Genomic DNA, 24707 nt, shown 5'->3' with positions numbered 1-24707 from the left:
TCTGGATGAGTGAAGCCTCTGTTATACTCCAGTTTGGACGTGTACACGACAGCTGCGCACAGCTCGGACGCGGACTACTTGTATTTATACTTTCTGCTGAGGTCCGCTCGGTAAACGCGTTCAACGCATGCGCAGTAGATCGGTCTGGCCAGTATAATCGATAATATTTTGAATATTTATAGTTTATATTTGCATTTATGTCAAAACCTAGACACTTTCAAACATCAAAATGACATTTATTAATATGTATTCGTGTCAAAATGACATATAAACATCTTTTCCTATTCTATTTTGCCTGGAAACGCTTCCAACAGGCTTGCGTGAAAAATAGGCATTGGTTCTATTTCTAGCATGCACGCGTTTTCCGTTTTTTCAAATTCGGCGTCCATGTTATTTCCATCTCTTTCGCGGTTTTAACCTAATGAACGCGCGCCCTTGGTCCGCGCGGTCACAAAAAATGGGAGGCACGCGCCAGTCCGCAACGAGCCTCCGCGCGCACCCCTGATGACGATTTTTACGTCACGCGGACCCTTGCGGACCCTCGCGCCATCGCGGTCGCGTAAAGTATAACAGAGGCTTTAGATTGGCCTGTTTTGTTATTGCTGGAGTTTCTGAAGCTTGTGTGAAGGCTCCGCCCTCTTCTGAACGGAGGCGGAGCAACAGCTCATTTGCATTTAAAGGGACAAACACAAAAACGGCGCGTTTTTGCTCACACACAAAAGGGGCAAATTTGACAAGCTCTAATAAATTATCTAGGTGGTATTTTGAGCTGAAATTTCACAGACACATTCTGGGGACATCAAAGATGTATATTACATCTTGTGAAAAGGGGCATAATATGTCACCTATACAATGAAATATGATCTGACTACATGACATAATATTGTGCAGGTTGTGTTCAGACTGTAAAGTTAGATCAGTTTTGGAATCGATCCGTGATCAGTCGCTCAGTGTAGTTTATTATGCACTGGTTTCTCAGTGATCATTGTAGTTTAGTACACACTGGTTTCTCAGTGATCAGTGTAGTCTAGTACGCACTGGTTTCTCAGTGATCAGTGTAGTTTAGTACGCACTGGTTTCTCAGTGATCAGTGTAGTCTAGTACGCACTGGTTTCTCAGTGATCAGTGTAGTTTAGTACACACTGGTTTCTCAGTGATCAGTGTAGTTTAGCACGCACTGGTTTCTCAGTGATCAGTGTAGTCTAGTACGCACTGGTTTCTCAGTGATCAGTGTAGTTTAGTACGCACTGGTTTCTCAGTGATCAGTGTAGTCTAGTACGCACTGGTTTCTCAGTGATCAGTGTAGTTTAGTACGCACTGGTTTCTCAGTGATCAGTGTAGTCTAGTACGCACTGGTTTCTCAGTGATCAGTGTAGTTTAGTACGCACTGGTTTCTCAGTGATCAGTGTAGTTTAGCACGCACTGGTTTCTCAGTGATCAGTGTAGTCTAGTACGCACTGGTTTCTCAGTGATCAGTGTAGTTTAGTACGCACTGGTTTCTCAGTGATCAGTGTAGTCTAGTACGCACTGGTTTCTCAGTGATCAGTGTAGTTTAGTACGTACTGGTTTCTCAGTGACCAGTGTAGTTTATTATGTACTGGTTTCTCAGTGATCAGTGTAGTTTAGCACGCACTGGTTTCTCAGTGATCAGTGTAGTTTAGTACGCACTGGTTTCTCAGTGATCAGTGTAGTTTATTACGTACTGGTTTCTCAGTTCTCAGTGTAGTTTAGCACGCACTGGTTTCTCAGTGATCAGTGTAGTCTAGTACGCACTGGTTTCTCAGTGATCAGTGTAGTTTAGTACGCACTGGTTTCTCAGTGATCAATGTAGTTTAGCACGCACTGGTTTCTCAGTGATCAGTGTAGTTTATTACGTACTGGTTTCTCAGTGATCAGTGTAGTTTAGCACGCACTGGTTTCGCAGTTCTCAGTGTAGTTTAGCACGCACTGGTTTCTCAGTGATCAGTGTAGTTTAGCACGCACTGGTTTGTCAGTGATCAGTGTAGTTTAGCACGCACTGGTTTCTCAGTGATCAGAGTAGTCTAGCATGCACTGGTTTCTCAGTGATCAGTGTAGTTTAGCACGCACTGGTTTGTCAGTGATCAGTGTAGTTTATTACGTACTGGTTTCTCAGTGATCAGAGTAGTCTAGCATGCACTGGTTTCTCAGTGATCAGTGTAGTTTAGCACGCACTGGTTTGTCAGTGATCAGTGTAGTCTAGCATGCACTGGTTTCTCAGTGATCAGTGTAGTTTAGCACGCACTGGTTTGTCAGTGATCAGTGTAGTTTATTACGTACTGGTTTCTCAGTGATCAGAGTAGTCTAGCATGCACTGGTTTCTCAGTGATCAGTGTAGTTTAGCACGCACTGGTTTCTCAGTGATCAGTGTAGTTTAGTACGCACTGGTTTGTCAGTGATCAGTGTAGTCTAGCATGCACTGGTTTCTCAGTGATCAGAGTAGTCTAGCATGCACTGGTTTCTCAGTGATCAGTGTAGTTTAGCACGCACTGGTTTGTCAGTGATCAGTGTAGTTTATTACGTACTGGTTTCTCAGTGATCAGTGTAGTTTAGCACGAACTGGTTTCTCAGTGATCAGTGTAGTTTAGCACGCACTGGTTTGTCAGTGACCAGTGCAGTTCAGAGTCATGTGAATGTTGAGGCGGCTCCGGCTCGGCTCAGTCAGGGCTGATGTTCAGTCATCATGCGATGTTGCTGTACGCCTCTGTTTGGAGGATCACACGAACTTCTGATTATTTATGATGTTTTACGATCACAAATGGAGAAATGACCCAGGAATTAAGGATCGTTTTTTGTCAACTTTCGCTTTTTATGATCCGCGCTTTCAACAACACTTAACAGCGACTTCACTCAACTTCTCATGCTAACCGAAGCTAACTCAAATCAATGCCAGATTCCTCACAGTCATCATGTTCATGATGGGATTTTTACTTTATTCCACTTCAGTTTTACGTTTTATTTTATTTTAACGACACTCGTGGATATATGAAGTTTTCATTTCCGGAAATCAGGGAGTTTAATATGAATTCCTCAGTGGATTTATCGCTGAAGAAAGCGCTGAAAACTCCTCCGACACGACGAACTGCTGAGGTAAAAACACCCACAGAAATACCCTGTTTATGCAGACACGACTAAAAGAAACACTTTATAATGTCAATAACTCGCCAAATTCTTATATATCAACACAATGAAAAGCTTATTAGTTTCGATTCAGGACCCATTCATTGCAAATATTCATAAACTACTTGTGTTCAGTGTTTCATACTGTAAATATGAATCTAGTTGTAATCGTTTGTTTTGGGTCTCTAAGTGATGTTTTGTGTTCTTTATGAGGTTATGTGTTGTACATTGACAGATGTTCAACTAGTCCACAGACAGCAGTACAGTAGCATATTTGATTCATCAGCTCAAGTCATTTATTAATGACAGAAATCAATGAAAGTTCACTGCATTCCAGCGGTGGAGCCGGGCTGTGTCTCAAATCCTAGTGAGCTGACTGACTAGACCGCGTTTCTGGGCCTCACGGTATAAAAACCCAGTCAGCTGCTTACAGAGAAAGCGTTTTAGTCATCATAGTGGCAAAACCTTGTGATCTGCCAATTATGACAGCATGTATAGGGGCTAAAATCCTAATATTGTGGTACATCTGGTGATCACAGTATGCAGATGTTTGGAGGGAAGACTGTTTGTGTTTTAATGCTGGTATTGGCGGGCTAGACTGCATGACAGTGTTGCCATGACCTCTTTCTAGTGTGTGTGTGTGTGCACTGTAGGGGTGAGATGCACATCTGGATTACTTCAGTGGTTTTAAAGAAGACAACTCTAGTTGTGCATTGTTACAAATGTTAAATGAGTAAATCTGGGTCATGGTATTAAAAACCTGCCATAAGTTTGACCCAATATATCTTGAATATCAGTTCAAAGTGCAAAGGTTGGTTTTATTGCAGGGCTCAACAATTATTATTTTTTTGCTTTCGTTTGGTCGGGGCAAAGTTATTCCTTGCAATTTAACCAATTCTCATCCGTGTTAAGCAACTAGATAACATGATATTGGAGACGTCGGCTGGATTTGCAACAACAAGAACAATGACAGAAAACAAAGGTTTGCGTTTGCATGGCATTAAAAGCTATTATCAATGGCAACAGAAGTGCAAGTGACTGTGAGCGGGCCAAAAACTATTGATCATCAAGCACTGTATTGTAATGTTTTGATCATGTAGTAGGACACTTTCAAACCATCTTGGATAGTGTGATATTAAAGGGTTAGTTCACCCAAAAATGAAAATTCTCCCATAATTTACTCACCCTCAAGCCATCCTAGGTGTGTAAGACTTTCTTCTTTCAGCCAAACACAATTGGAGTTATATTAGAAAATATCCTGGCTCTTCCCAGCTTTATAATGGGAGTGAATGGGGGGTGAGAAAAGTGCATCCATCCATCATAAAAGTAATCCAAACGAGTCCAAAGGGTTATTAAAGGCCTTCTGAAGCGAAGCCATGTGTTTTTTGTAGGAAAATATCCATATTTATAACTTTATAAACCATAATATCTGGTTTCCGTATGCGAGTATACATCTGGCGGAAGAGTGACCTCTGACCTTGTGTTTGCATGGGATTCAATAGCAACAAAAGTGCAAGTGACTGTTCGGTCAAACTATGCCACATTAATCCCGGGCCACCCTTATCTTCAAGCACTGTGTTGCAGTGTTTCCCAACCTTTTTTTTTTGCTACGGCACAGTTTTGATAAGTAAAAAATCCTGCACAAGCATGCATTGGTTCAAATGGCAGATATTATATAAAAAGTAGAAACTTGAGCTTTAGTCAGGTAGGAATAAAATAAGGTCATATAAGGAACTTGGTGATGACAAAACAACAAATTTACATATCGTCCCTGTCGGGCGGAATAAATAAATTAAACAAAAATTGAGGTCAAATGGTTTTTGACCAGCGAATGACCGTTATTTATTGTATTGTAGCATTTATTGTAGCTATATGTGTGCTCACAATCTCACGATCAAAATCTCATGATACAAAAGATGAAGCGCTGTGCACAGCATATTTAAAGTCCCCCTGTAGTCAATCATTTTATCCCTTAAAACTCATCTTTGATCACCAAAATTACGTTTAAACGTTTTTTCCTTGAAAAATAATTCTTCATGCCTTAAAATATCTTGAATGTAACTCGACACTCTTGCCTCATTTAGTATGCGCGGTTCTATGAATATGCAAATGAGCCCCGCCTCCACTCACTCACTCAGCTCAGAGATCCACTGGTTGACGATCACACGTTGATCTGATTGGTTACAAGGTAGTTTGTGACGTCAGAAACACCAGCGATTTCAAAGCGTGTTTTTGAGACTGTCTTTGGTTCACTGCAGTTTTAAGGAGGAAATACTCAGCAATGGTGTCGACTTATGAATTTACACATGGTTTGTCTTAAAGCATATTAAAAGCACCACATAGACACATAAACAACATTAAAAGCTGGATTTTCACCACTTTAAACATTAAATTAAATTAAATTAAACTAAAACCCACATGCAGATGTAAAGGATGACCAATAGCATTCATTTTAATAAAACAAAAATGACGAAATGTACAGATACAAGGTTTCGGCCAGAGAGCGCAATGATATATTCTTATTTGTAGCATTTATTTTTTGGAATTTGATAATTTTCCACAGCACACCAGACGACCAGGAGTGTGTGTCCCGTACACTGCTGTAACTCGTGCTTCACTGCCACAGTATGATGAATCGTTGAAGAATCCACTAGCTTGTTTCCCGAACCCGTATTGCTGCAAATTGGTCGTTCAACCACGTTGGTTAATGATGTCACACATGTGGTGGAGTAATAACTACTAATGAATCTGTTTGAGATTGAAATAATGCGAGATGCTTTGCTATAAATTACGATCATGACATCTGAGGACTATTTCTCATTTTTCTCTGTTATTTTGCTTTATTTCCAGATTCAATCATAGACTCGTTCTCACACACTAGAGCTCGTTCACACACGCGCACTCTTCAGAAACTACACTTTAAATCTCTTGACGAACTAAAAGACGTAAATGACATTTGCATGTATTGTAAATTAAAGACACAGGTTGCACTGAATGTCAGCTTGATTATTTTGCTCAAGATCAGGATTTATTGAGTCCACATGTCATGCAAACTAGAAACTCTTCTTCTAAACACAGGTCGAGATCTGTCGTCACACACACACACAACTCTGAGATGCAGTTTGTGAATGTTCGCTGGAACGATGGTTTCGGGAAACACCGACTCGTTGAACTATGATGATAACGACAGAACTTGCGATCACAGCTGGCTAACGCTGCTTTCGGGAAACACACTCCTGGATGGGAAACGCTGCTGTATTGTAATGGTCTGATGAAGAAGGACACTTTCAAAGTGTGATTATAATAAACCAAGAGAATCTGTCCGGTTTAAATCTGGTCATCTGTGGTTCACTGAGATCTTTCCTGCTGTTCTCTTCATCTGTTGTCGTCCTCCTCCAGATCAGCGAGTGTGTGTGTGTGTGTGTGTGTGTGTGTGTCGCTCCAGGCGTGGGCGTGTCTGACTGCAGTAAAACTCACTAACAAACACAAACTGCACCAGCTCTCATTGCTCTCATAGCAAGTTTCCAGATGGGTGTGTCGAGCGTTACATAAGAGAGCAAAACAAATATCCCTCGTGTCTATTTCCATAGCATTATCCCGCCCACTCGTGCCTGGAGCTGCTATGCCTGATGGGAGTTTGATGATGCGGTGTTACGGTGAACTGCTGAAGACACGAGTTACGTCAGAGATAGACACACTGATGAAACCCTCAACATCCAGCAGACGGTCGCACAACAACCCTTAATAAGCCTTAGCAATACTTCCATCATAGCTATAACTGAGGGCTTTTTGTCTTGTGCAGATATTAACAAACAAAAAAGGACCTGTGAAGTTATTTTGAGTGTTCTTTTGAACTAGTTTTTAATTCTTAATATAGATGCTGAATACGCCGGATCCGCTCCATTAATTTTAAAGCAAGTTTGTGTTTGCATTCAGAAGGCTCTTGTGTTTGTCCACGTATGTTGGACAATATTTCTCAATAGCCTAATACTTTTCGCATATGTAAAATGGTTTTTAATAAAAGACACTATTAAACTGAACGGTGTCTGCTTAATAAACCGTGAGCTGAACGAGCAGCACAGATACGCAACAGGAGTCAGATTTCATTGCTGAGCTGACTGACAAGATGATGGGGAAGATTTATGCTGAGTCCGCAAGGTATCCTGGGTAATTTCTTCTTCCACTTCGTTTTAAGCCTGCATCGGACCGCCCTATGTTTTGAGGGTTGATTTTAAGGGGAGAATAGCACTTGCTCTTTAGAGTATTGGGACACCCTACCCCTACACGAGAACGCGCAAAAACAAGGATTAGGGCAGAAATCTAGGGTAAGGGGAGGTACTGGGACAGGCCCTTAGTGTCAAAGCGAAATGTAAAAGCGCCTATTTAATCCCAAATTTGTCATTGCACTGATTTGTTGTTGTGTTTTTCATTAAGAATAATAGGCTAATGAACTAATTCAAGCAATCCGGCCCGAATTGGCACTAATTTGAAAGTGAAACTAAAATGCGCACGGCCGCACGTGTCCACGGGATAGAGTGAGCGTTTTTTGGTTCATTCCTTTGGAAAAACGATGTGAGGTTGATTTTGCAGTGTTTATTTCTGTAGGAATGTTCATTACACACTTCTACTTTACTGGCTCAGCCTCACGGGTCTCTTAAAGGGACAGTGCACCCAAAAAATAAATAAAAAATTTCATTTACAATTTCATCATTTACTCACCCTCAGGTTGTTCCAAGCCTGTATATATTTTTTCAGGAAGACATTTTGAAAAAAATTTGTAACCAGGCCTCTTTGTGGAACCATTGTATGGAAGCTTGTTTCCGCCACAGAATAAAACATTTTAAAAGATAATTGCGACTTATCTCACAATTGCGCGAAATAAAGTCAGAATTGCGTGTTATAATTGTGAGATATAAACTCGCAATTCTGACTCTTTTTCTCGCTAATTCAACCTTATATCTCACAATTCTGACTTTATATCTCACAAATTCTGACTTTATATCCCACAATTCTGACTTAACACACAATTGCGACTTTATATCTCACAAATTCTGACATTATAACACACAATTGCGACTTTATATCTCACAAATTCTGACATTATAACACACAATTGCGACTTTATATCTCACAAATTCTGACTTTATAACACACAATTGCGACTTTATATCTCACAAATTCGGAGATAAAAAGTCATAATTGCGAGATCAAAGGTTGCAATTACTTATTTTATTTAAAAAAAAAAAAAACTACGTGCCTCAGAGTCAGAACTATTCAATTTCCCATATTCTTCAAAATATCTTCATTTATGTTCAACAGGACAAAGAAATGTATACAGGTTTGAAACAACCTGAGGGTGAGTAAATGATGGCAGAATTTTCAGTTCTGGGTGAACTATCCCTTTAACTACTCCTGCAACCCAGTAAACTGATGAGAATTCAGGAAAGTTTGTTCATTTACTAATTGTCAGTGATGAATTAACACAATCCCATGCTCAGTTTCAGGACCGTTGCTGCACTGAATGTGATGATCTGACTGGATGTAAAGAATTAAATCTGACGTTTCTTACACTAACGCTTCAGCCCTTCAATAGAGTAACTAACAAATATTCAATAAATACCGCTGTGAATCATGAGTCTTCATCAGAACTCAATGCTAAGGGTTATTTCTACTGGCCTGATTGGGGAAGTGGTTAAAATGTATTTCTTGTCCTGCCAGAAAAACACATGTGACTCTATGGGCTAACAGACATTTGTCATATTGACCATGTTTAAAGCTCAAGGGCTGCGATAAGGAGGAAAAACTGCATTATAATTTTTCACTTAAATATTTCTAATATTCAGATTTCAGTTAAAAGGTACTGGTTTGTCTCCTAAATCCACCAGAGGGCGCGGCGAGCAGATCAAGCACTGCTTCAGACCAGTGAAACTACACGAATGTCTGTTAAAAGAGTCCACGACAGTCCACAAGCAATGCTTATCAAACAAATGTATTTTCTTAAATATGCATAAAAAAAACATAAAAAAAAAACAAAGACCATTTCTGACTGCAGTCCGGTCCTGATTACATCCAATCAGTAATATGAGAAAGTTAACGCTTCAGCAGACAATGTTAAATATTATTTAAACTATTTTAAACTCTTTATATAGCCTAAATATTATGTAAAATATGTAAAAGTAATAGAACAGTGTCAGTCAGGGTCGGAAATGAACAGGATTTGGGGCAAAAATACCACCAAAATGAACAAAAATTCAAGCGAAGGGGGCAAAGAATAATTTAATTTACAATACATGCAAATGTCATTTACGTCTTTTAGTTCGTCAAGAGATTTAAAGCGTAGTTTCTGAAGAGTGCGCGTGTGTGAACGAGCTCTAGTGTGTGAGAACGAGTCTATGATTGAATCTGGAAATAAAGCAAAATAACTGAGAAAAATGAGAAATAGTCCTCAGATGCCAGTCTGTGATTTATAGCAAAACATCTCGCATTAATTTGATCTCAATTAGTAATAACTACTTCTAATGAATCTGTTTATGACCCAAACTACATCAAATTTGGATTTATTTGGAGTGGGAGAGAAGAAGAGCTGCAGTGTGTGTGTGTGTGTGTGTGTGTGGCAATCTTAGCAATGAATGCATGAAACCACTTTTAGCTACAGTACATTTTAATGCAATCATTAATTAAGTTTCTTCATTTACTAATTGTCAGTGATGAATGAACATGCTCAGTTTCAGGACCGTTGCTGCACTGAATGTGATGATCTGACCGGATGTAAAGAATTAAATCTGACGCTTCAGCCCTTCAATAGAGTAACTAACAAATATTCAATAAATACCGCTGTGATTCATGAGTCTTCATCAGGACTCAATGCTAAGGGTAATTTCTACTGGCCTGATTGGGGAAGTGGTTAAAATGTATTTCTTGTAAAATGTGTTTCTCGTAATTTATTATTTACGTCTTTTAGTTCGTCAAGAGATTTAAAGTGTAGTTTCTGAAGAGTGCGTGTGTGAACGAGCTCTAGTGTGTGAGAACGAGTCTATGATTGAATCTGGAAATAAAGCAAAATAACTGAGAAAAATGAGAAATAGTCCTCAGATGCCAGTCTGTGATTTATAGCAAAACATCTCGCATTAATTCAATCTCAAACAGATTCATTAGAAGAAGTTATTACTAGATACATCAAATATGGGTTTATTTGGAGTGGGAGAGATGAGGAGCTGCAGTGTGTGTGTGTGTGTGTGTGTGTGTGTGTGTGTGTGGCAATCTTAGCAATGAATGCATGAAACCACTTTTAGCTACAGTACATTTTAATGCAATCATTAATTAAGTTTTTTATTTACCTGTATGTAAGCAGCACAATGCAGTGTTAATGTTCAAACTGTGTATTCACAGTGTTTAAAGTGTTAAAGTGACATTAAAGGTCCCGTATTATGCCCCTTTTCACAAGATGTAAAATAAGTCTCTGATGTCCCCAGAGTGTGTATGTGAAGTTTCAGCTCAAAATACCCAACAGATCATTTTTTACAGCATGTTTAAATTGTCATTTTTTGGGGCTCAGAAAAACGCGCTGTTTTAGTGTGTGCCCTTTAAATGCAAATGAGCTGCTGCTGGACGACCCAGGGGGCGGAGCTTCATGAGCTCGCGCTCAGTCTCTCAGGACAATTTCATCTCACGGAATGATGATAATATCAGAAACTCTCAGTAACGGTGTTCATTTCGAGTCGGACAATAATGCCTACAGAGTCAGAGTGCTGTATAGAGATGGAACAGGTATAGTTTAGTAGTTTAATTACGGTTATTATAACGTATTTGTCATCTGCTTGTATGTATCCATTATTAATAGCCTACAAGTCTGCTGTTTCGGATCAGGTCCGAATGATGATCAAACATATACTGATGAGTTTAATAAAGTTTATTGTACATCACACAAAAGATGAAGCGTCAGTTTTACTTCAGAAAATCACCGTAAGAGCTGAGTAAACACAGTAAGTTATAAGAAGTGCGCAAGTACATAAACGAATTTCGGTAGAGTTGAAGGGAGCATTCCTGTGGGCGGAGGTTAGTCACAAAACTGTTCTACTGACGTCATTAAAGAAGGAAGTAGAGGGATGTAGTCCAAACGGGCCGTTCGATGTAGGCGACTTCTGTTAAATACAATATCTCGCTTGGCATTGAACTTTGAGCTTTATAATTTTACAGATATTATTTATGCTCTAACAGCAACATTACACACTAACTAAAGTTTGAAACATGGGATCACGAAGAACGGGACCTTTAATAAATACTCTTATTAGGAATAAAACGGCCTGGTTTTGAGCTGTGTTAGCTGTAGCTGAAGAGCTAGGCCTACTACGCTACTGTATCTGAATATTGGTCATTATGATGGTACTTGGTGTAAAAAGTCTGAGAACCACTGATCTATAGTGACTAATTAAAGGAACTGGTTAGATTGGTGACCGGAATTGGCCAATTTTCACGTGATCGGCCATGACCGGCCGGTTAGTCTGACATATGCCGATTTTATGCCGGTCAAATGCACTCGGGCGCCGCATGATTAACATCGCGCAACACGTGCACACGGAGCGCAATAGGAAACCTCGTGAATTACGGCCGTTTCACACCGCAAGCGTGAGTGGCGCATGAGCAGCGCGTATTTTTTTCGCCGTGCATGTTAATCAATAAGTGCATTCACACCGCGAGCAGGAGCGTCGTGTGAGCTCACGCTCAATTAAAGTGAAAGCACACTTTTGATGGACAAAATAAGTATTATTTCACACAAAAAGTGCCCAAAATGCACAGAATTTGCATGTCTAGTGTGTTTTAACAAGAACTGGAGTAGGCTATGTCAGAAAATAATATTTATAGAAAATTTACCCATTTAAACTTGTTTTTATTATTCAGTTTGGGTAAAAGTACTATATGGTGTTTTATATATTTTTTTTAAAAACGAGTAAACTAGTCAGAATATACAGTATAAGCTTTCTTTTAGTTTAATTTTAATTAACTTTTAATTTCCCACACCAGGAGTAATTTATATAGTTCCATTTTATAGCAATTATCTGTTCAAAAAAATTTCTATGTTCTATGCAAAATGTTCTATTAAAGGTGCATTGCGCAAGTCTCTGAGTTTTTGCAGAACTATGCCCCCTCTGGCGACAAGCGAAACTGCAACCAGAGGTGTGCACGCTCATGGACCACACGCACACGCACGCTTGCACGAGCTGTTCATAACCAAAGGAGCATCAGCCGCACAAATCTTTTGTTTACAGTCATAATGTCTTCAGAGGTAATAAAGTTATAAATCTGCAAGTCATTTTAAATATGTGAAAGGAAAGGCATTTGAGTAAATTACACACTTATGTGTGAGGGGAAAACGGGGGTAGTAGAAAACTTCGGTTTTTGTTTCCATCTATCTCCATGTTGAACTGTTTTATGTGTTTACTGTATCCACTTATGATTGTATTATTATGGAAACACGTTCATGAACAATATTAGTTCATAAGTTATATAAGTTATTACTTTATTACTTTGTAAAAGCTCAAAATAATAATCATACACAGTTGGTCAACAAAGTACACTCAAATGTCTCAAGGTAATATTCATAGATTATTACATCATTTGTTGTCATAGATTTGCCGTATCAGACATTAGAGACTGGGCTATATCTTAACGTTCCTGTTTGAGCCCTAGAGCAGACCGGGCGGAGATTCCAACGATTTATATAGTTTTTACCTTTTGTACACAGCCACGTCCAAGTGATCTGAGGGCGCGGGCGCGGGCGCTTCCTAGTGTGTGCAGACGAAAGCCTTCCCGATGTTGACTCTCGTCTTATTCCGACGCCTGTGGCACTAGACAAAAGTTTTCTTTTCTTTGTCTTGCGTGGAGTTTGCGTTGGGGTTTGGAATGAACTACAAGCCGGTCTCTTTGAATCCATCTTTTACTTTTGTCGAAAGTTGACTAAAGTTTTGTCGCTCGAGTTGTCTTCGCTGATACGGAGAATGGCGGCGTCGCGGCGAATACACAAACCTGCCAGACATTACCAGGTGAGCGTGAACGCGCATGACGTCACGCCCAGTCTCAAATTCCGTCCCGAATCCCTCGTATTTATTTTACTGTACAGGATTATAGAGGCAATCGCAGTGATCAGAGAAGGACTCATTCAGCCCATCAGGCAATTGTTTAAGCATGTATGGGTTAGAAAAACGGGTATTTTTAACATGAAATGTTGCGCAATGCACCTTTAAAGAAAAGATAGAAAATAAATATTTGTGTGTGCTGTAAAGTGGTTAGAAAAAATGAAATCGGAATCTGTTAAAATCTGTATCGGCTGGTCAAACTCAATGAAAAATTGGAAATCGGAATCGGCCTAGAAAACTGTAATCGGTGCATCTCTAGTATTTGCGGATCAGTTCCAGTGGGCTATTATTATTATTATTTTTTTATTATTATTTGAAAAAATAACAATATACAACAGAAAAAAGACACGTCAACAAAGGTAATACAGAAAACAATACAATAACAAACTAAAACAGAAAAAAACAAAACAAAAAAACAACAACAACAACAGCAAAAAAAGATACATACATCCTTAATATGTCAGCCATTTTCACATTTACACTGAAAATTAACTCTATGACAACCAGAAACAGAAAAGATCAAAAAGCATAATAAAAATAAGTCTTTATTGTTCTTTATCCCATTTTTTTGTAAATGCAAATTTTTGCCAACTATCTGATTGTGACCTGCTTTTATCTTTTATCATATTCTTAGTCAATAAATAATAATGCTTTAGGAACATAACAAATAATTCTAATTTAATATGTTTCTCTCTTTTGAAAATAAAATATTTACCAAGAAGCACAATGGTATTTAACAACATGTTTTCTTCTTCATGCACACCCCAAATTATATATATTGGTGACATTAGTAAGATAAGTCCTTGCTCATATAACCAAGCTGCCACCTTGTGCCAAAAACGAGCTACATCTGGACAATACCAGAACAAATGTAAAATGTCTTCCTCTTCCTCTCCACAATATCTGCAATTATTATCCTCAGTTATTCTCCAGATTTTTAACATTTTCTTTGTTGGTAGAATCTTGTAGAAAATTTTAACTTGAAAGGCCCATAAATATGTTGAACAAGATGATTTGTACAAATTCTTAAAAATATTTAACCAAGGAAGCGGAGTATCAAACATACTCTTCCAGTAATCATGAAAATAATATGGAGAAATTGCTGTATTTTTAAATGATACAAAGAAAGTGTACATATCAAAATTAACTTTTCTATGTCCCAACCATTTATAGTTTTTTATTGCCGGACGGCAAACGCCTAGGTGTGTATTTGAGTCAATTAATATTGTTTTCCAAGCTGGGGAAATTGCTGTTATCAACTGCAGATACTGTAATTTTGAACAAAAGTCTCCATATATTGAAGTAAAGGATTCATAGCTAAGAAAATCTCCTTTATCATTCAGTAAGTCATTTACAAAAAGTACATTATTATCTAAAAATGACTGCCAGTATACAGGTTTTTTATCTATGCAAATATTTGAGTTTAGCCACAATATCTGCTGTTTAATCTCTAATATGTTATCTGGTGTAGAAAACTGAAAGCAAAACCACATAGACAAACAATTTCTGAAAAAAGGGAAAAAATTATTCAAAGTTACTCTTGATTCTTGATCTAGTTGAAAAAAAGGATCAAGTTTGGCTATTGATGATGCACCACATTGAGCTATGAATAATTTAATGAAAACCAGTGTTGGTTATTGTATAATCTTTGGATCCAAGCACCTTTTAAAGCCATATCAAGTGTTGCAAGGCTCTTCAATCCTAAACCTCCATTTTCACGTGTATTATACACATATGTACGTTTTATTTTGTCAGTTTTACCATTCCAAATAAAATTAAAAATAACCCTTTCATATGTTTTCATGAACAGTGTATCAGGTGAAGGTAAGGCTTGCAGTAAGTATGTAAATTGTGAAAGTATCAATGAATTAATTACAGTTACTTTTCCAAATATAGAAAGATATTTGCCTCTCCAAGCCTGAAGAATTTTATTAATTTTTTGGAGTTTTTTCTCAAAATTAATCTTTACAAGAAGTTCTTTATCTACTGGTATGTATACCTAGAAGATTAACAGGGCCTTCTGAGCATTGAATAGGCACAATAGAGGAAAATTGATTTGATCTTTTTAAAGATCCAATTCTAAGAATAGAGCATTTATCGTAATTTGGTTTTAAACCCGAAAGTAAAGCAAAGGAATCCAATTCTGTAATTAGTGAGTCTAACGACACAACATCCGGTTTTATGTAAAATGAGGCATCATCTGCATAAAAGGAAGACTTTGATTCTAACCCATTCACTTCCAATCCCTTAATATTTGCATTATTCCTTATTCTAATGGCCAACATTTCAATTGAAAGAATAAATAAATAAGCTGAAAGGGGGCAGCCAGTGGGCTATTATTGCCCCTGACTGGAAAAGTTCATTTCTGCCCCTGGTGTCGGTGGGATCTTGCTGATGTCCTTGTCTCGCCTAAATGTTTGCTCACTCTATGTGTTCGTGTTTTTACAGTGAGGTGGTTCTGTTGTGCATGAGTTTACACACCGCACAAGGAAGCTTGATTTCAACCTTAAATTGAATTTACAAAATAAACAAACAACAAATAAACAAATTACCAGCAAAAAATACAAATAAATAGCCTATAAAATAAAGAATGCTTTGAGGTTTTCCGGTCTAACAGTCTTCAGGTACATGATTACTACAGAAATTGAATAAATCGAATTTTTCATTGTATAAATTAAATCCAGATGAATTATTCTCGCTATCTTTTGTTGTGTGATTAACATTAATGACAGACGGCATCAGGAATATTAGGCCACTGTCACTTTAAGAGCGAATGCACAGATCCAATACACTGATACACACGTGTTTTCTTCCTCAGCTGTTTCTGTTCTCTCGAGACCTCACCGGCTGTGTTGATGTGAATACTCATCAAGACCGGCTTTTTGACGTAATATTGTGCGTTTCTGACCGTTTAAGCTCAATAATCTGTGAAAGCACTCAGTTTGGCATCCATGAGCTGTTTGAGAGACGGCTTTATGTGTGTGCGCTCTCAGAGTCTCTCAGAAATGAATGCTTTAAATCTCTTGAATGTTTAAATTGACAAGTTGTGCACATGATAAACTTCAGTGACGATGCAACACTGGCCAGGCGAGTGGAAGTCTGTCCTGAACCGCGACTGAACGTCTTGTATCGCAGCGTGCGGCTCGCTAGCACAGACGACGTGATCGAGGCCTGTGAAATGACACTATGTTGAACTACAATGCCTCACTAGCTCAGGAATGTCCATCAGCTGTGCTGGTAAAGGACAAGACGGACTTGAATGAGGTCAAACCTGAAATGTTAGTTTTGCAGTGTTTTGATCTGGAGGAATGCTGGGAATGTGGGCATCTGCCTTTATTGATCCCTCGTGCAGTGAACCATTCACCAGTTCCAGTTTCATCACCAGTGAAATGCAGACATTCTTGACAGTGTTAATAGTTAGTAAGGTAGTTGTTAACTTGCAATAATATACAGCAGTTCTTGACAGTTAAAATGTTGGAAAACTGCTGTTGAACAAAACTTTCAATATTTATACAATCTGGTGCTCTTCGCGTGTCGGTCAAAAATGACCGATTTTTTTTTTTTTTTGGTCAATGAAATGAATGTACTATATTTTCGTTTGATAATGTTTTTATGTAATATTTTGTATTTTTAGGGGATTGTTTTATACTAAATTATATTTACGCTGTATTTATAATCCATTTATTCACTTTTTGAGCATAGACCTAAAAATTACATTTCCAACTTAAACTGTCGTAAGTCTTGAATGCTTTAGAGCAGTGGTTCTCAACCGGGGGGGCGCCGACACTCTCCCGGGGGGGGGGGGCGCGAGTAGGCTACAGGATGGGAAGAAAAAAAACTGAAAAAAAAAAATCACATTTTTTTCTATCACTAAACTACTGTCATAAAAAGTTATAGTTTTGTATATACATAACTCCTGAATAAAAATTAAAATGTGTTTGGACTGATTTAAAAAAAAAGTTTTGAACAAATTTGATTGGTTTGTCGATACTGAGCGCAAATGCAGGTGATAAGCGGTTTTATTAAGCGAGTCATTGAGTCATTCATTCAAACGATTCGTTCAAACGGCCGATTCATCAAGAATGAGAGATGTTTGTGAATGGGTCATTGAATCTTTGACTCAACCGATTCGTTCAAAACACTGAATCATTCAAAACACGATTGAGATGCACTATGCTGTGATCTTTGTTTGGATTCATCGGATCTATTTTCGCTGCTAAAATAGACCAAAACCGTCATTATTTCGTCTAAAATGTAAGTGACTTAATATTATTAACTTGTTTGTTGAACTGTCATATGAAATCAGTGTCACATTTTCAATCGTGATGGTAAATTAAGTGATGGTCAATAGTCAGCTCTCTTGGTCGTCAGGTCGTGTGATGTATGTTGCTGAACTGTATTCAAATGTTATAAATATAAAAACACCACATTTTGAAATTTAACTGCAGTATGTCAGTTTAGTTTATTTGTGTGTGCTGCGCTCATAGACTTTAGAAAACGGCGCTCATTTGTTTGATTTCTCCTCGAGAAGCTGCGCAAGCCTCAAAAGTTTAAGGTCCTTGCACCCTGACTGAGTCCGAAACTGTCGTATTCGTTTTTTCATATTCGTCATTTGGTGGCTCTCAGTTGTCAAAAACACCCCTCAAAATATTTGCTACGGATGCGAAAAATGCAGAAAATCAAACCATCCGAATTAATTTTTATGACGGACGGAAGTTTCAGAGGCTGCAAACGTATAAAACGTGAGGTCGTATTTAGTTTTATATATAAAAAACTAATAATCTAGTCAGAATATAGGCTACAGTTAAAGCTTTCCTTTAGTTTTTGTGAAATGCTCACACGCACGCACGCAGCCACGCACACACAAACATGTTTTATTTATGTTGTTAATAAATAAATAACAATTAATTGTTGTAACAGCAATATCTCCAAGTTTTGTTTTTCACTGTAAAAATGTCATGATTTGCCAATGCAAAGAGAGTACCGCCACCTTTTCCCCCCCCACTTCAAGCACTGATTATAACACAAACAAATCATCCTCCTGGCGACTTTTGTCAAAAGCTACAAATCCAGCGACTTTTACTGGTGTCTGTGACGTCGCCTTGAAGATTCTCCTTCCTTTCGCGTCGACATATTTGTGTGAGGCAGGATTCTCAAAAATGACTACACTCAAAATGAAATACCGCAATCGTTGAGGCTATGTTTATCAAACATTGAGCCAAGAATTGAGGATATTTGCAAGGCAAAGCACGCTCAGGTCTCATATTAACATCACCTACCTGCAAGCTTCTGTAAAAAATGCAGATGATGCCTACTATTAGGCCTAGTAATAATAACAATAATAAAGCATAACTTGGCGGGTGGGTCACTGGGGCCCCAACTGCAATGAACTAGCTTTTGGGGGGCCCAGCTTGCAAAAGGTTGAGAACCCCTGCTTTAGAGCAACAGACTGAAGTTTGATCTCTTTTCAGAGACGACACTTGGTAGATTATTACTGAAGTGAAAAAAGTTGTAAAAAGTGAACTTAAAAAAAGGAACAGAATTTTACGTGTATTGTTATGAAAAATGCACAAAAATACTATTTAAATTTTTTAGATAAAATATATATTTTCAAAATCACGTTTTACTCTAAAACTGCAAGAAAAGCCATAAATCTAAACAAGTTGTTCCAAATTTGAGCCTGATATCGCCAGAAATGAGCTTTCGGATTTAGTCTGGCTGCAGTACCAAACGCTTCCACTAGAGGAAACTCGTCTCCCATTCATTTCCAATGCGCTCATTTTTGACGGCGAGGAGCACAAGTGTAACTATTCTTTTCAGGACTATTTAACCTTTTCGAATCATGTCCATTATTTTTGTGTGTGTGTGTGTGTGTGTGTGTGTTCACACAGCAAGTGCCAAAACCTTTACCAAGTTTCGTACCATTCCAATGAAGAAATAAAAAATCAAAAAACAAACAAAACGTAAAATAAATTTTATTGGGCCGAAGTCACCAGAGGGTTGATGGGGCCCAAATCCGGTGTGGGAAACACCGGATGCTCCAGATACTCGCTCAAGGGTTTTTAGTGCAATCAAACACGATTCAGAATCGTTCAAGAAAGAATCGCGATGCATTGCTGGATCGTTTTTTCCCACTTATCTCCGCTAAAAGCATGAATGTGCAATGTGATGTGTCTTTCGGCTGTGATGAGACTAAAGCAAAACTACATACCTGAGCAGTGCGTACACTGGCTGTTATAAATGAGCCCATAATGATACAGTATACCGTATATACCCGACTATAAGACGACCCTGAATATAAGACGACCCCCCCATTTTCCACACTTATTTTTGGGACAAAAAGAGATTTTTGTGGAAAAAATCTGGTTTTCAACAGAAAATAATTTTATTTGAAAATTGCTGTGATAATTCATTCTCTCTCGTCCAGCACGCGCGCGCACCTTTCTCTCTCTCTCTCTGCGTCTCTCTCTCTCTCTCTCTCTCGCTCTGAGTCTCGCGCGCACACCTCTCTCTCTCTCGCTCTGCGTCTCTCTCTCTCTTTCTCTCGCTCTGCGTCTCGCGCGCGCACCTTTCTCTCGCTCGCTCGCTCTGCGTCTCGCGCGGCAGAGAGGAGCAGCGTTTTAATTCAGTTAACGGCTCGATTATCAGGATCTTTGTGCAGATTAACATCTTGGAAGGGAGAGCTGGTTTTGTCTTAATGGGTCGCGTTTCAGTCACTATTTCATATTAATTCCGTTGTTCTTTCTCCCTTTCCCCCCGTGATTTTGTCTATATTGCGAATATAAGACGACCCCCCATTTTTCAGCCTATTTTTAGGACAAAAACCTCGTCTTATAGTCGGGTATATACGGTATATTGATGTGCATTCAGTTTCTGACATCCTTCAACAGGACAAATGGAAGAATAAAAAAATGATCGCTTTGACTCGTCTGGTTTCCCAGCAAGATGCCAGTGTCAGGAACAAGTGTATGGTTCATATTAAACCACCTCAGTGCAGAATGAGGAGTCTCCAAACAACACTGAACCAACCGTTGTGCTGAGACACGTGTGTGTGTGAATGAAACGCTTCTTCAGAGGCACATTGACAGTTCTCTGAGTGTGATTCATGATTGTAACTCTTGTGTGATTCCGGCTTCAGGGCTCTTGTGAAATCTCCCGATCAGTCATAGAGAGGTTAATGACGAGCTCCAGTCGAGGACGGCATCATTCACACGTGTCAGATCACTAGAGCGAGGAGTGCTGGATTATCATGAGATGGTGATCGTTCTGTTGTTTTCAGTGAGAGATGGGAGTAAAAGTAAAGATCATGTTCCATGAAGATATTTTGTACATTTCCTACCTTAAATATATCAAAACTGTTTTTTTGGACAACTTTAAAGGAGATTTTCTCAATATTTAGATTGTTTTGCACCCTCAGATTCCAGATTTTCAAACAGTTGCTCAGCTTTAATTTCCTGGTGATGAACCTGATCCTGCTCCGAGCGTTTCCTGCTGCAGTGTGTTGTGGAAACCCGACAAGTCGAAGCATGTAGAGAGTGTGTGATTTGCATGGCTGTTTCCCGTGCCCTTCAGTGCTGTTCCTGCGGCCCGCGGCTCACTGAAGCCTTCGCTCTTCGTTCTGTTCTGTTGATCACATCCGCTGAGAAGGCTTTAACCCACAAACTGCTGAGTGTGTTCGCCCTCACTGGAAACATTACTAACAATTCATTAAAGTATTCTTAATAGAGGTGGACCATGATAGATTATTAGTATATTGGTATTTATGTGCACCAGAGATTCTCTGATTAATTGCTGTGTTTCTCCTTGTCAGGCGATCATAAACTCATGCAGTGTGTGTGTGTGTGTCTGTCGTGCCACTCTGTGAGGATTATTTTAACATCGATTTTGGGCTTGTTTTAATTGCTATCATTGCTGTAAGTAAAGATATGGCTTATTTTATCACTTTATTCTACTTGACACATAAACCGAATTATAATTTGCAATTTACCACAGATGATCATGATTAAAATGAGCCATAAAACAACGTAACACACTTGAAAGTAGGGATGTGACGGTGAGGAAACTTTCCCACCGGTTAATCGATGATGAATGCCCCGAATTAGTGCCAATTTGGGGGCGACAATTGCTTGATTGGTGGATTTATTATTATTCTTAGTGAAAAACACAACTTGAAAAACATCTAATTCTTTGCAGGTTCCCTATTAGCATTGAGTTTAATTCCAAAATATTTCCAAATAGGCGCTTTTACATTTAGCTCTGAAGCCGAATCTTCCGCCATCGTCTTGTCAGTCAGCTCCTCGCTCCTGTGATGAATGAGATCTGACTCCGGCTCACGTTGAATTCAGCAGATATGTTCAGTTTTTTAATGTAGTGTCTGTTCTCTAACTGAATTAAATTATATTTATTGCTATAAAAAATCTAAACGATGGTGTGGGCGGTGCCGCGGTGGGCAGGTGATGTAGCCGGTGTTGCGCCTGAACACTGAGTAAAACCAGTAACACAGACCATCGCATCAAGCCTAGTTGAGAGATGTTAAAATAAAACATGAGATGCTAATCTGGTTAAACACAGCCCGTCTGATGGTTTTTACACACAAATACTAATTTTCCTTGTGAATGAATTAGTTGAAACCTTTCCAATATTATGACACATGACTATCCAGTCTCTGTTTTTACTGTACATATTCCTATTATGATTATTATGATTGTGCGCGCAGACACATATTATACACAATTTAAAAGTGACATATTATGCCCCTTTTCACAAGATGTGATATAACTCTATGGTGTCCCCAGAATGTGTCTGTGAAATTTCAGCTCAATATTCCCCCCAGATCATTTATTAGAGCTTGTCAAATTTGCCCCTTTTTGGGTGTGAGCAAAAACACACAGTTTTTGTGTGTGTGTTCCTTTAAATGCAAATAAGCTGCTGCTCCCCGCCCCCTTTACAGAAGAGGGCGGAGCCTTTACAGTTCGTGTTTCGGATACTCCAGCAACAACAAAATTGGAGAATCTCACGTGTTGTTCAGCCTTAACATGTTCATAACCGGAGTCAGACACTAGCTGTGTTTCCATTACAGATTTGCGCAAATATTTTGCAATATTTTCTAAATTCCGATAAAAAAACTATTGCGAAATGACGACGTTTCCATTAACCGATGTTATTCGACTGAAACGTAATCTTTTCCTCTCGCGATAAGTCATTTCAATAATCATGGCAACGGATGTTAGTAGGTTTACATATATCTCAGCCACCGCTCTAGGCATTATATTTAATGGAAGGAGATGTGTGTGTGTTTTCCAAGCATTAATGGCAAGGAAAGGCCGTTATACTGAGAGCGGCTCATATGAGGAGTTTCTGGGTGTTTCTCCCTCAAATCTGCTTCAAGATCTTGATTGTGGCGTTTCTTAGTGGTTTAGAGTCCAGTATTCCCGTAATTATTTCGTCTTTTATGAGTTTAATGAAGAACTCTGTCTCGTCTTCTGCCCAAACACACCTCGTCATCTACGGCAGGGGGCTGTAAATGTGCAAAAACTGTTTCCATTGCAGTTTTGAGAAATATTCCTTTTTCGAATTCCCTGAAAAACCCCTCATGTGAGTGTAAAAAACATTTTTTTTTGTGTGTTTTATGGGAGTTTTTGCATAATTGATGTGTTTCCATTGGGCGTATTTTCAATTCGCAATTTCAATTTGCGCAATTTGAAAGGTAATGGAAATGCGGCTAATGATGGAGAGACTCAGGAAGAAGTTAGTGGATCGATTTATTGACTAGCATGTACCGTCATGCTAATCTAAAAATCTTTCAGAAACAACTTTTGTGCAGATCTAGCGTTGAACTGACCCTCGTTTGTGAAGCAGTCCGGCGTAAAATAATCTGCGCTGTATAACACTTTAACGATTTTGTTCAGGTTTGCAGGACAGATCATCCGCAGTCGTGGCGGGGCTTCTGGGGGAAAACTGGGGTTTATTATTTATGGGGATTATAAAAAAAGGAGTGAGTGGATTTTTACCATTATAATCTGGTTGTTCACACACACTGTGGACACACATCTGTGTTCAAACACCGTATAAAAGTGAATTTTGCATAATAGGTCCCCTTTAACGAGAGAAGATTGTTTAATCACCAAATTAATTCAATTCAGTAAATTCTTTTAATCAGTTATTTCAGTAGCAAACGACGCATGTTTATACATTTTACAAATGTTTTCTCCATCTCTCTCTCTATTAAATTCAAGTTGAGCTTTATTGTCATTCAATAAAAGAAGTAATCTAATTAAACATCCCATTGATTATACAGGCATTTAACAACAGGGACAGACAGTGTAACATATTCAGGGCAAACAGTACAAGACACACACACACACACACACACACACACACACACACACACAGTGTTTCTGAGATTAAGTGGGTCTTGAGGCAAAAATGCCCCAAACTGCAGATATGCACACAGTGAAACTAAATCTGTTACGACTCACGATTACAGTGAAATGTCGATCACAGCGTTATGTTTAGATCAGCTGGGTTGATTATAATGGTTAAAGCTGAAGTATCAGTCGAGCTCAACGTAAGCGTTTTAAAGAGTGAATGAATGAAATTACAGCGTGTTGTTTTCTGCTGAGATGTTTGTTTGCTCGTCTCTGAATGGATGTTTTGTAGAGGAGAACAGCGGCTCTGTTCAGTCATGAGTTGATGAAGTGTTGTCAAAATAAAGTCTAAACCCCATGCTGCACTTTTAAACTCAAATCCACAAAGCTGTGACGCGCGCGCTAGGCTAGTTAGCTGTGGTGTTGATATAGAGAGTTCAGCCTCAGATCTAGCTAGGGTCGGGTATCGTCTGAATTTTGACGATTCTGATTTTGATTATTCTTATTAATTCCTAAATTAAGATAAACAACAACAACAACTTAGATATCATTCACATTTAGTCTTCTTGCAAAACATTTAATTGTATCTGAATATAATGAGCAAAATCATCAGGCTGAAGAACACTTACACAAGGAGCGTTTGCCTGTGGTTTAAAAATATTATAGAGAAACAACTAGCCTAACTAATATAAACTTCAAGCATTATTAAAGACAAGTAAACACTCAGTTATTAAAATAGAACAAATAAAAAGTAAGCAATCGCAACAAATAGAAACAACTGAACAAAGATACGATTGAAATAAACAGTGTTTTAAGATTTGCAGGTTCAGAAACTGTAATCAAGTGTAAAATAGCACTGCACTTTATAATTAAAATATACATTACAAATAGAGCCCGACCGATAAAGGATTTTTAAGGCCGATACCGATACAAATATTTGGTGATTTAAAAATCCGATATTCCGATATATCGGCCGATATATATATTTTTAAAAAATCCAGAAACGCGTAACAAAACATGAACAGTTCTGATAAATATAATATATAAAAATACAAACTTAAGATATGAA

At 38.5% G+C, this 24707-nt stretch overlaps 1 protein-coding gene across 12 annotated transcripts in view; it reads left to right on the top strand.

The window, feature by feature from the left end:
• The first annotated feature begins 2629 nt into the window (after positions 1–2629).
• rapgef6 (Rap guanine nucleotide exchange factor (GEF) 6) overlaps positions 2630–24707 on the top strand; it is a 162844-nt gene continuing 140766 nt past the window's right edge. For all 12 annotated transcript variants that reach the window (XM_084137834.1, XM_084137846.1, XM_084137842.1 and 9 more), the window contains exon 1: positions 2630–3108. In XM_084137834.1, coding sequence (XP_083993960.1) covers positions 3004–3108 — 105 coding nt within the window. In that variant the 5' untranslated portion in view covers positions 2630–3003. The remainder of the gene's footprint in view (positions 3109–24707) is intronic.

Source organism: Abramis brama (assembly GCF_963993115.1).
Source record: "Abramis brama genome assembly, chromosome: 15".
Lineage (NCBI taxonomy): Eukaryota > Metazoa > Chordata > Actinopteri > Cypriniformes > Leuciscidae > Abramis > Abramis brama.
The sequence above is the reverse complement of the archived record's forward strand: the minus strand, read 5'-3'. Positions and strand labels throughout refer to the sequence as shown.